General features: G+C 47.4%; 1 protein-coding gene across 1 annotated transcript in view; it reads left to right on the top strand.

The window, feature by feature from the left end:
* The first annotated feature begins 947 nt into the window (after positions 1 to 947).
* The window catches only part of ADGRD2 (adhesion G protein-coupled receptor D2), a 57,051-nt gene continuing 45,867 nt past the window's right edge, over positions 948 to 12,131 (top strand). The window contains exons 1-8 of the mRNA XM_015423002.1: positions 948 to 1,019; positions 2,060 to 2,123; positions 3,305 to 3,535; positions 4,103 to 4,741; positions 6,930 to 7,028; positions 7,610 to 7,695; positions 10,474 to 10,758; positions 10,867 to 10,978. Coding sequence (XP_015278488.1) covers positions 948 to 1,019; positions 2,060 to 2,123; positions 3,305 to 3,535; positions 4,103 to 4,741; positions 6,930 to 7,028; positions 7,610 to 7,695; positions 10,474 to 10,758; positions 10,867 to 10,978 — 1,588 coding nt within the window. The remainder of the gene's footprint in view (positions 1,020 to 2,059; positions 2,124 to 3,304; positions 3,536 to 4,102; positions 4,742 to 6,929; positions 7,029 to 7,609; positions 7,696 to 10,473; positions 10,759 to 10,866; positions 10,979 to 12,131) is intronic.

Here is a 12,131-nt window from a genome sequence, read left to right as displayed (position 1 = left end):
CGACCTAGGACCGGAAGAGGCAAGCTTTGGGTCGTCGGGAAGCGGTTTGAGGAACGAAGAAGGGTCTGCCCCCATATCACTCCCCGCTTTCTCTCTTCCCTTTTCTGCTTCGGCGAAATTAGTGTGGATTATTTCTGCGCTCTTTACAGCACCTGCCACGCTGGTGCTCTCCATGAAACTAAAATGGGAGTGGAATTAGCCATGGGGAAGAGGACGGACGGGTGGCATTCAGTTTTATTTGACTGTTATTATCCTCCAGAGCCCCCGGAAAAAATTATTGTGGGGCCGACTAATTCAGAGGAGCTGTAAATCCTGATTATTGAGAGCCAGTTTGGTGTAGTGGTTAGGCGTGTGGACTCTAATCTGGGAGAACTGGGTTTGATTCCCCACTCCTCCACATAAAGCTGCTGGTGTGACCTTGGGTCAGTCACAATTCTCTCAGAGCTGTTCTCTCAAGAGCAGTCCATGAGAGAGCTCTCTCAGCCCCACCTACCTCACAGGGTGTCTGTTGTGGGGAGGGGAAGGGAAAGGAGATTGTAAGCCGCTCTGAAACTCTGAGGGAAGGGTGGGGTACAAATCCAATTTCTTCTCCTTCTCCTCCCTTTTGGAAGGGATATTTCAATCATTTCAGATGGCTCGATCAAATGAGCCAAGCCATGTAAGCACAGGAAGGCAAGAGACCAGGTTCAAGGCAGGGGTTGCTAGAGCCCCTTGCAAAAAGTGAATGCTCTTCCAAGTCTGCAATGAATACCCTGCTTACCTTGAAAACATTATATCCTCTGGAGACTGAGTTGCTTGGGCCCCCTCCAGACTAGGGTTGGTGTCTCTCGCCCCTGGATTGCATTGCTTTGATTCTCCCTCTAAATTTGTAAAAAGTATTGCAAACATGTTTTTTTTGTAAAGTTTTGTAAAGTCCTGGGAATAACATATTTTTGTTCACACAGAGAATGGACATTTGCCTACTGATCAGTGAGGTCTGCAGACACAGGATATGTGGCTACTGGCTTCTTAGCTTTCTGGTAAATTTTCTGAATGTTTGAATTTGATCTATTAGCCTGCTTACAACTTGCCTTTTGTTCTCTCAAAGGGGGCCCAAGTCTGTTTGCTTTAACATTAGACAGTTGTTTTTCAGCTACTGTAGATTTCTTAGGAACTCTTTAAGACTTTTTGTTTTGGGGTTTGTAGCTTTCTGGGCAAAATGAAATATTTTGAGTTTAATCTGTTAACAGGAGGGTAGGAAGGGTTGCATCAGTGCTTAGTGCTTGTGGTCCTTTCTTACACTCCTAGGGAAATGCTGATCGCCACTTTGGGGTTAGGGAGCAATTTTTCTCCAGGCCAATTTGGCTGGAGATCCTGGAGGTTTTTTGTTATCTCCTGGGCATGGAACAGTGGTCACTGGAGGGTTGTGGGGGGGGGAGATATTTGTGAATGTTCTGAATTGTGCAGCGGGTTGAACTAGATGGCCCTGCAAGTCCCTTCCAGCTCTATGATTATATGACTCTATGATTTTAACACAATAATATATGATTATTCTGCTTTATACCAAATCCATTCATTGGGCTGTCCAGGTTGCTATTGTCTTTTGAATTCTCTGGGATCTCAAGAAGAGTAACATCAAGCTACTTGAGACCCTTTAACTGGATATACTTGGGACAGTGTCTTCTGCATGCAAAGCAGGTACTCTGGTAGCCACTGTGGTCTTTCCTGGGTACTTGTGCAGAAAAATAAGGGCCTTAGTAGTGTTTATGAAGTGTATACCATGCTTAATTTCTAAGGGAAAGGAACACCTTTAACACCCTTTGTCCTGGATACTGTTATCCTGAGTCTAACAAACATGGAGGTTGGCTGTATTTGCAGCATAGTGACTGAAAGGTTCTTTGCACTAAGGCATTAATTTCATTTTACTGAGCATTTTCTAGGGCTCATCTCTGTCCTTGTCCAATGATATAAAAATCCAAGGAGTTCAGTCCATGCTTTCTAAATAGACTTGGAAGGAAGTTCACAGACCTAGAAAAACTGATAACTTGAAAGAGCTGCGCTCAAAATATGACATTTACAGGTTGGCCTTCCTTCGAGAAACATCTTAGGCTTCACGGTGCCAACTGAAAATCACACTTCAAAAGGTTAGTGTTTTGATCTTTTATGTATTTATGTGCATGGTAGGTGGAAGAAATATCCTGTCTCTCTCAGGGGTCTGTGAAGAGCCAAACTTCTTTAAAAAAGAAATCAGAGCATGCAATCAACAAACAGCTTCTACAAGAGAGTCCATTTACATAACTAACTGATAACTGACATGTTAATTAATAATCCATACATTTCTGCAGCCCAAACACTGGTTGTTGTGAGTCCTTTATTAGAAAATGGCGCTTGCAGGATCTCATAACTTGTCCAATTGTTTAGTCCACTGGCATAAATCTGCACTGATCTGGACTTGAGTTACTGGTAACTGTTCACTTCTATCGTTTTCCTTTCTCTAAAACATCTTTAAGAAGCCCTTTAGTCTCATAAAAACATTTTACTGTCATTCCCTTCACTTACTGGTTAGTCTAGCATCTCAGACACCCCTTCAATATAACTTAGCTTAAAGCAATATACCTTAGCTTTTCTTTTCTTTTTTTAAGAACCATATTTGATTCCATACTGAGCCATATTTGGCTCCAGAACAGAGCAGATGCCTGGTCTGTCTGAATACACACAGCTGCCTGCTACCTAGTTGAACCATTAATCCATTTAGCTTAGCACTATTGTCTACTCTTGAGTGGACTGAGTAGTTTATATTGCTGGACAGGAGAGGAAAGAACCTCATTTTGCTTAATAGCTGATACACAGAACTGCTGTCTTCAACACAGTCCCTTTCCCCCTTTTCTGTACCCATGATGGATGATTCTTGCCTTGGCTGTAAATCAGTTGTCTGTAATTGAGATGGAAATGTAAAAATTCAGCTCCTGTGTGTGGCAGACATGTTGGATGTTCCTTTTGCCACAAGATTGAATGTGCTTGCCCTGGGTGTCTACAGTGGGGTGGATCCTCCCTAGATGCAGCACTTCCAGCCCTAAGAGGGCGCTGTGGAAGGACAGCAGCACAAACTAGGGGTGCAAAGGCTGAGTTTCTGCCTCGTTCCTGCCTCCCTCGAAGGGCATGACCTTCATGTGTCACCACTGTCATGTCCTGCTGCCACCCACTGTCCCCCTGTCCCCAGGGACTGCATTTGAGCCACTGTCCAAGGCTCACCCAAGGAAAGTCTTTGCTAAGGTGGCATGGAGGCTTCAGGAGCTCCTCCACTCCACCCACTTTCCTCCTCCAGGTCCTGTCCCGCTCATCATCGAGACCCGGGAACATGTGTATGAATACGCGCCTACAGCTTTGGACTGGTGGCATGCGGACAGGTTCTGCCAACAGCGTTTTGCTCAGTTGCTCTTGGAGACCTGGGATGGCGAGTTGGCATCTCTCAGCAAAAAGCTGCAGTCCCACCAGATCCGAAACACCCTCTGGTTAAATGACGAGGAGGCGTTCCTGCAGAGGCCCAAGCAGAGGCGTAAGTAGTAACACTTTTCAGGGTTGGCAGGTGAACCTTTATGCCTTCGTTGTTGTGAGTTCAGTACAGAAGTAGGCAACAGTACCTTAGGGGCTTGCTGTCGGTGTGGCCAGTGGCTGCATGGGTTCAGGAGGCAACAGTGGTCATTAGCCACACCTGCTATCTTTTCCCATGCTGCCAGCCTCAGCCATGCTGCAAAGCACCTTAAGGGGTCACCTTGGATGCTTGGGTAGACAACCAGCTCTGTGTACCATGCAAAAGAGAGCCTACTTTGTTAACTGGAAGCTCCCTGGTGCAGAGAGGGTGCTACTTGCACCAAGAGCCTTGAGGAGTCTTCAAACATGAAGGCTGTTCCTTTATAACAGGAAGCAGCAGAAGAAAGTGTCTTAGAATGCTGGTAAAATGGCCTCCTGGTCATCACAGTTCATCAGAAGTTTTGAAGGGTGATGCGATGTATCCATGTTGCACCTTTTTTCAGATCTGAAACAATGCACTAATGTCTGTCTGTGAATGTCCAGTCTTCTGTGTGCTTCCCCCTTCGACTCTTCATCTTGCTCTACTCTTCAGGAATTCACTCCACTCCTGTCCTGGTGTTCAAGAACAAAACAGACACTAAGTTTGTGAAGGTCCTGATGGATTTCCCGGTGATGCCAGCTGTGAGCGCCTGTGCCCACATCCAGTGGGACCCTGGGGCTGTGGAGATTTCCACCATCTTCTCGTACGCAGTCCCAGCCTTCATCAATGAGTTCCAGTTGCGTGGCTTCGTTGACGAAGATGGCTTTGTCCGGTTTGCCATCATCATTCACGGACATCACTCTCCATACCTGCCAGTGTTCCGCAGTGACAGACAGTGGCACCACTTCTGTGTCACGTGGCAGCTTCACAATGGCACGTGGGCTGTCTATGCCGACGGGAAGGAAAAGGCCTCTGCTGTGGGGCTCTCTGCTTCACAGGCCATTTATGGCCATGGGACTTTCATTATTGGGCAAGATCAGGATTCCCTGGGTGGAGCCTTCAAGGAGAAAGAGTCATTCAGTGGCAACCTCACAGACCTGCATGTCTGGCGGAGGGTCCTCAGCAGGGAGCAGATGGAGAAAGTGCGTTCCTGCTTCTCAGTTGAGGAAGGGCTGGTGTTTGGCTGGAGGGCTGACATCCTGGATGTTGAAAAAAGCGTCCAGCAGGCCATGCTGCAGCTCACCTGTCCAGGTAAAGCTCACTTGGGTTGCAACTCTAGTTAGTAGCTGTCTACTGCTTAATCTAGGGACTTCCTGCTTTCCATGGTTGGGGGGAAATCCCTATATGGAAGCAGCCTAAGAGGATATAGGGACTTCCTGCTTTCCATGGTTTTTTTGGGGGGGGAATCCCTATATGGAAGCAGCCTAAGAGGAAAGAAAGCTGAGCAAAGGTTACTAGTGAGAAGGCGCCTTCTCTGCAGTGCTCCCGTTTTCTGCGTGTGTGATGTAGATTGACTGTGCTGGTCTATAGTGAAGCTGTGTGGGGAAGGAAGTGTCCTGCCCCTGGGCAGTGGCTGGGACTGGCAGTTTTTCAGTCAGAGGTTCTCTGATAATAGCCTCTAGCCCACCTGTGTTCAAAAATAAACAGTAGTTTTGTGACACCTTAATGACTAACAAACTTGCATTGTAGCCTACGTTTTCATGAACGAGAGCTTATTTCTTCGGATGCAGTGGATCTCTACCACGTCAGCATTTTATGTAGGAGGATGAGAAAGAAACAGGCTAGTCGAGTGGCCATGAAATGCAAGGTATAAAATTACATGGATATCAAAATTTAATCAAGAAAAGTACAGGGACTGTTCACTAATTACACTAGGCTAGTTATAACACCTAGGTTTTGTTCAGATAGTTAATTCCTGTATAGAGTTGTAAATACCAAGGGTTGTATTGTGCGACTCTCTTTCACCAAGTTTTCCAATAGAGAAAGGCTTCCTTCAACAAAGAAAGGCTTTTCCTCATTAGAGGAAGCCTTTTGCTATCAAAAAAAGTAATTCTTTGTTGGAGGAATACGCAATGAAAAAGAGTAATAGAATCCAGCTTAGCAGAAGGAAGTCATAGGATCCAGCCCCATATTTTTGTTCAAGACAGGTGAAGGTAGTGTGAAATATCTCTTAATGAACCTTCAATTCAACCTTTTCACATTGGCACCTGCCTTTGAAGTTCTTCTGCAGAAGCAATAGTGACTTTTAAATCATCAACAAAATGCCCTGATAGATTGAATCCAAAGTAATTATGGATAAGACGAAGGGACAAAGTCTGATAGCAAGGTGACAGTTTATCAGGGATAAAGTTACTGGTGGCCCATAGTATGTCTTTGTGAAGGATGTTGGTATATAGACTCTCGGCGTCTATAATGGCCAAAAATGTATTCTTTGAATTTCCTCAGTCAATGGCTTACAGTTTCCAAAGGAAGTAAATAGTACCTCACAAGTAATGGGATGTTGATGGTACAGGGCTAGAAACATTTCTTCTTACCCAGGATTTTAACAATGGGGGTTATCTTTTTGGCTCTTTTATGGTCTGCTTCTGTCTGAGGCCTGTTTGATGATATTTTTAGGGTGCTGGATCGTTTTATGCTTTTTTATTCCCCAGCTTATTTTTTGTGGATTGGTTTTTTTTATTAATAATTTTTGAATTATTTATTATTTCATAGTACTGTTTTTACTTGTAAGCCACCTTGAGCAGTACTCAACAGATAATAGAGTCCATTGGGCTTACCTGTTGCCTGGCCATGGGAGGCAACTTTCACTTCCGCAGTCTACCCCCCACACTCACTCATCGGAGCAGTGGTACAAAAATGGTGGGAATGAAATGCAAGGTATGGGGGAAATAACTCCTGGTGAGGTATTGTTTTAGAGTAACAAGCTCAACCAGTTCCAGGTACACCTTGAGGGATAACTTAGACTCAATATGTAACAGTGTGGATGCCGTTCTTTCTCAGCCTCCCTCCCTAGTTGGCGTTCCTGAACATATCCCTTACATTCCTGCCAAGAGAACACAGTGCTTCCGATTACTGGGCACCACGTCAGTTCTCTCCTGTTTCACGCAGCCTCACACCCTCTCAGAAGCTGAACTGCTTACTGTCATGCAGTTACAACAGGTTCCTGTTACTTTCAGGAACTGGAATGTTCATGAACACTTCATGACATCACAGTAGCACAGCCAATAGTATGTAGGCATGGGGTAGCTCACAGACAGGAAGTTACTTAGCCAGTTGGAACCTTTGAGAGGACAAGTTATCATGACTGACTGTTCCTGGATGCGTGGTGAATAGTGAAGGGTCAGTATGGGCACTCTGCCCATAGGGGTAGGCAAAATTCCTGTAAGGCTATTGCTTGCTCTTGTACAAATCCGTGGTTCATGTTTGCTTGCTCTTACAGGGCCTGTAGAGGAATGCCGTGTCTTCAGAGTTGCCCCTGGAGTCTTTGCTTATGCCTCTTGCCTGCAGCCATTGCCCTTTGTCTGCCACTACAGAAAAGGTATGGCTGTTTTGTTCTGTCTACTTTGATAGATATTACGTTTTATGCAGGGGTCCCGGCTCAGCTGCCTCCTAGCACTGCGGGTAAGGAAGCACAGCTCTCCTCTTAGCTTTTTCTGTACGCCATAGAGGTCAGTTGTCATTCTGGGAGATCACCAGGCCCCACCTGGGAGGTGGGAACCCTAGCAACACAAAGATATGAAGAGAAGGAAACAGCCAGAAGGAAGGAAATCCCTCAGACAAGCATTCTGGGTAAAAAAAAGAGGCCAGGAGGACGGATACAGAGGAAGCCAGCCTGTCCCATCTTACTAGCTCCACTTCCCCCTCTGGAATGCTGGTGTGTTTGGTACAAAGAGACATTGCACAATCCTTCACTTCCAACAATATCTTTTGATTTTTCCATTCACTGGAATGATGTGTTTCCATGACCTGAGAGATAACCCAGAGTGCTTTGCTTCCTTTCCTGCCATGCCTAAAGAGTTGTCTGAATTGGCCTCAGTTGATTGTATCTTCCTTGTGTCCTTCTTTGGTCAGCATCATCCCAAGCACACTAAATTTTCCCTGTTGCATTTTCCTTCTCAGATCTTTATTACCAGCTGAAGGAAACACAGTCAAACTCCAACCATTTGTTTGTAGCTCAAGTTAACAGGCGGGCAAATGCCACAGTGGTGAGTGTCAACTACCCACCTCACTGTCCATTTCTTATTTCTCTTCCTCATGTTTTTTTCTGGTAACTTGCCTGGTTCTGCTCTTTGCCTCACTGGGATACATACAGGTTCCTTTATGAATCGCTTATAACAGTGCCCACGGTGGGGGGACAGATTGTGAGAATGACAGAGGGGATTAAAAACCCTCCCCCATGACACAACTGCAATCAAATACTGCCTCAGTTTAAAAAACTGCAAGGAAGATCCATTTTACAGATTGCCCAGTCTCAGTCAGAGGAAAGATCTTCACATGTACTTAAAATATCTCGAATCCAAAGTTTGGCAGCAGGTGGCGGGCGTATCAGAGCAGTATGCCAAGGCTTACCATAAAAAAACTATGTATAAATATATGCATTTTTGTCCTGCTCATCCTGCAGGGAGTTCGGGGAGGCATGCGTGGTTCTTCTGCCTCCACCCTGTGAGGTAGGGTAGGCTGAGAGAGAGAGTAACTGGCTCAGGGACACCCAGAAGACCTTTCAGGGCTGTTCTGAACTTAGATCTCCTAGTTTGACATCAAGCACAACACCACTTGAGCTTTTGTGGATTTCTGCCTCCAAAAATTGATAGCTCCTGTGCTTCACACTGTGGACACTGTAGCACAAGAGAGATAATGCGATGTGGTGTAGTGACTGGAGGGTATGGGCTGCGGCGGCTCAGAGGTTACGATGCTGAGCTACAGACTGGAAGGGCAGTAGTTCAGCAGTTTGAGACCTGAGTGCCGCGTGACGGAGTGAGCTCCCGTCTCTGGCCCCCGCTCCTGCCAACCTAGCAGTTCGAAAGCAAGAAATTGCAAGTAAATAAATAGGTACTGCTTCAGTGGGAAGGTAACAGCATTCCATGCCCCTCGGCGTTTAGTCATGCCGGCCACATGACCACGGAAATATCTTCAGACAGCGCTGACTCTTCGGCTTGGAAGAGCACCACCCCCTAAAGTCGGATTCAACTGGCTTTCAGATTACTAGTGACTGGAGGGCTGGACTAGGATCTCAGAGCCGCAGGTTTGAGTGCCCACTCTGCCATGGATGCTTGCTTAGATGACCGTGGGCCAGTAACACAAACTCAGCCTAACCTACCTCTCAGGATTGTTGTGAGGATAAAACAGAGGAAATTATGTAAGTTGCTTTCAGTCCCCAGTGAGGAGGAAAGCTGGGTATCATAAATTAAGGAAATAAACAGTGGGGAGCACAAGGAGGTGTTACTGGAGAAGCCAGGGCAGTCTGGGGTTCATGGTGGGGGTTGGAAACCTAGTTCTGGCCCAGTCAGACGTTGAGGGAGCAGTTGTGGGCTAAAAGTACATCTGGGCTTCAAGCAGTGGCCTGATCCCTCAGGCTGAATGGGAGGAATCTTAGAGTTTGTCTGGCAGTGCCCTGCATGCTACTTGACGTTTTGAGAACAGAATTATACCACGGCAAAACAAATGTCCAGCCTTCATAGTGTACAAAACCTTCTGATGAAATCCCAAGCTGGGCTGGGCAGAATGTTTGATAGAGTACTCAGGCTAGGGCGGCCCCATAGCTAGATGATTTTTGGTGTTGGGGAGCACTGGATGGAGGAAGGGCGGGGGAGAAAAAAGAATGCCTGCTTATCCGATGAGGTGTGGCAGATCAGTGTGGCACAGCAGGAAAAAACCAGGAAGCAACTTGCTAGCCCCGGCCCTGGAAGCAAGGAGCTCTGAGGAGGAGGAGCTGCTGTGCCAACCCCACGGCAGCCATTGCCAGCTTATCCAGCTGTGGAAACCACGCTTCAGCCAGTGCAGCGTGGCATGGCAGAAGAAGAAGAAAAGTTAAAATAACAAGATTCGGCAAGGCCCCAAGGCCTCCAGTCCCTTCCCCCTGCTGGGTGGGGCTTATCCGACGATGGAAACGGCACTTCAACCGGTGCAGCGCAGCAGCAGAAGAAAAAAAATTAAAATAACAAGGAGGCTTGAGGGGCATTGTGAAATTGGGACGGGGGTGTCCTCCTGTGCGCCCAATGCTAGCCACGTCCCTTTGCATAACTTCCCCACTGCTCTGTTTTCTGTTCTCTTTTCTTGATGGATGCCTCCCGCTGCCCCTTTCTTTAATGTGCAAGCCTCTCACTGCCAGCCAAAACGTCCAAATTCTAACAGTGCAATCCTAAACATGGTTAAACCCTTCTAAATCTACTGTGGTCATTGGTATTAGAACTGGCCTGTAGCCAGGATTTTATGGCTTGTGGGGCAAACATTTTTCTGGTAGAGCTGCCATTATTTTTATGTCAGCTCCAATCCGCCCCCAAGCCCGACCGCTGGCAGCCACCCCTCTCCCTCCCCTCCTGCAAGATTTAAAGGGCCCTTCAGCTGATCAGCAGTGAGTACGTCGCCCACCAATCAGCTGGAGGGTCCTTTAAATCTTGCAAGAGGGGCGTTTGCCATCCCTTGCCTCTTCTCAAAAGCATTTAAAGTATCCCTTGAAATGCTTTTGAGAAGAAGTGGGGGTCCATGCGAACCCCCCATTCTTCTCAAAAAAATCTTCTCAAAAAAACCTTGTGGGGCTGGCCTGTAGCTACGGGCCAGGATGAGAAGTGTGTAATTCTGTTTAGGATTGCACTATTGGTCTTGGAAGCAAAATAATGAGTTCATACAGATTTCCTTAAATGGCATACATTTATACCCAGATGCAGAATTTAGAGAGGGGCACTGAGTGCTGCAGCAGCACACCACCTCTGCCTCTCCCCATTTAGCCCCACTTTTCTAGTTTTGGACTCTTTGTCCTGCCACAGATTCCCGAAAGCAGCTTCCAGGCAGAGGCTCAGGGCCTGAATCTCTCAGCAGCCACTGAATTCCTGGGGGTTGTGGAGGCAGTCCTGACGGAGGCCGAGCCACCCACTCTGGACACAGCTGCTCTCCTGGGCGTCTTCCAATTGCTGAGAAAGGTCTCTGACTTTGAAGTCACCGAGGAGCCAAAGCAGCTAGCAATGCTGGAGCAGCTGGGCCAGCACTACGTGGACATCGCTGGGATAATTCTGGAGGAGCAAAACGCCAAGGAGTGGTCTGAGATCCAACCGGTAAAAAGAGGAGCACTGAGGGGTTGGTGGGTATGGGAAGATGCCGGGGCAGATGTGGTCTTTCTGCTGCCATCGAGGCCCCTTCCAGCTGTTTTCCTGCTTCCCCAGATCATCGGTGGACCCATGACAGTTGTGGACAACATGGACAAGATGGTTTCCAGCCTTCAGCAACTTCTGAGCTTGGAGAGGCCCAGAGTCACCATCAAGAACAAGAACATTGGTGAGTTGGTGCAGGACTCTGGGGCAGTCTTGGCATCAGAGGAATGCAGCACAGGAATGTGAATGATAAGGATTTTTTCATTCAGGCTCCATCCTCATGTCCTTGGGATGTTGCACTTCCATTGTGCCAGCAGTTATTTACAGCTGGGTTCACCTGTGGCGGAAAAGACAGTCCAGTGGCAAATGATTTCTGTAGTGCCATGAGAGCACAACATCCAGTGGGAGTTGGATGCAGCCCTGGTTCCACCTGTAGCCCGTGTTAAACGCCAGGTTCAGGGGCTGGCAGCAGCTTTGCCTTGTTGCTTGGATCCCGTGAGGCAGGTTGTGATTTGTACAGACAACCTGAGGAGGTGGGTCATCCGGCCACGTCATCACTAGATGAGCACATCGGCTGTAGCCATCAGTGCCTTCCTAGGGCCAGCTGGGCACAGTGGCGTTTCCCACAGAGGTCACAAGAACATGCCGCGAGTCATGCTGCTCACCATGTGCCTGAGCAGTGGTTTTGTATCAGTTTCAGACATTATTTTTATGCGAGTTAAAAGATGTGGGTTAAGTGAAGGCATATGACCAAGTGTAGACAAAAATATAGAATTCAATCCTTGATAATATATTTTTATTAAAACTTTTTTTTGGATCACTGTAAGTGGGCTAGCTGGAGTAGCAGAAAGTGCAGCAGGCATGGGGCGGGTCCATCTTACCCTGCTGCAAGCTTAGTCCCAACCAGGTTGTGGAAACAATTTTTAATCAGTCTTTTGAAGCTGCATGTGCAAGGGTCCATGTTGTACTCCGTCCCTGGAATTACTTTACTTCCCAGCTCTGGCCACCCTGACTCAGCCACACCTCGCTCTGCTCCTCCAGGTTCCCCCAGACTTCCTCTTTTGAAGCCCATCCTAGCTTCTTGACCTGCCCCACCCTCTCATGGGCACTCCCACACCCAACATAATTCCAAGGGGGTGCCCTCTACCCCAGTGGCAGCAGCAGTAGCCAATCAGCCTCATCCCATGGAAGTGGTCCAGAGCCACACCCTCCCTCCAGGCCTCTTCCTGATCTTCTGTTCACTCATTGGGGGTCAGCACTGGCCCCCATCTGGCACTGCCTCAGTCCACACTGTTCCTGCCACCATCTCCTTCACTCCTGTGGCTGTCTTCATCTGG

Source organism: Gekko japonicus, unplaced genomic scaffold (assembly GCF_001447785.1).
Source record: "Gekko japonicus isolate JY-2015 unplaced genomic scaffold, Gekko_japonicus_V1.1 scaffold208, whole genome shotgun sequence".
Lineage (NCBI taxonomy): Eukaryota > Metazoa > Chordata > Lepidosauria > Squamata > Gekkonidae > Gekko > Gekko japonicus.
Note: the sequence above shows the minus strand (reverse complement) of the source record. Positions and strands in the feature narration are given on the sequence as shown.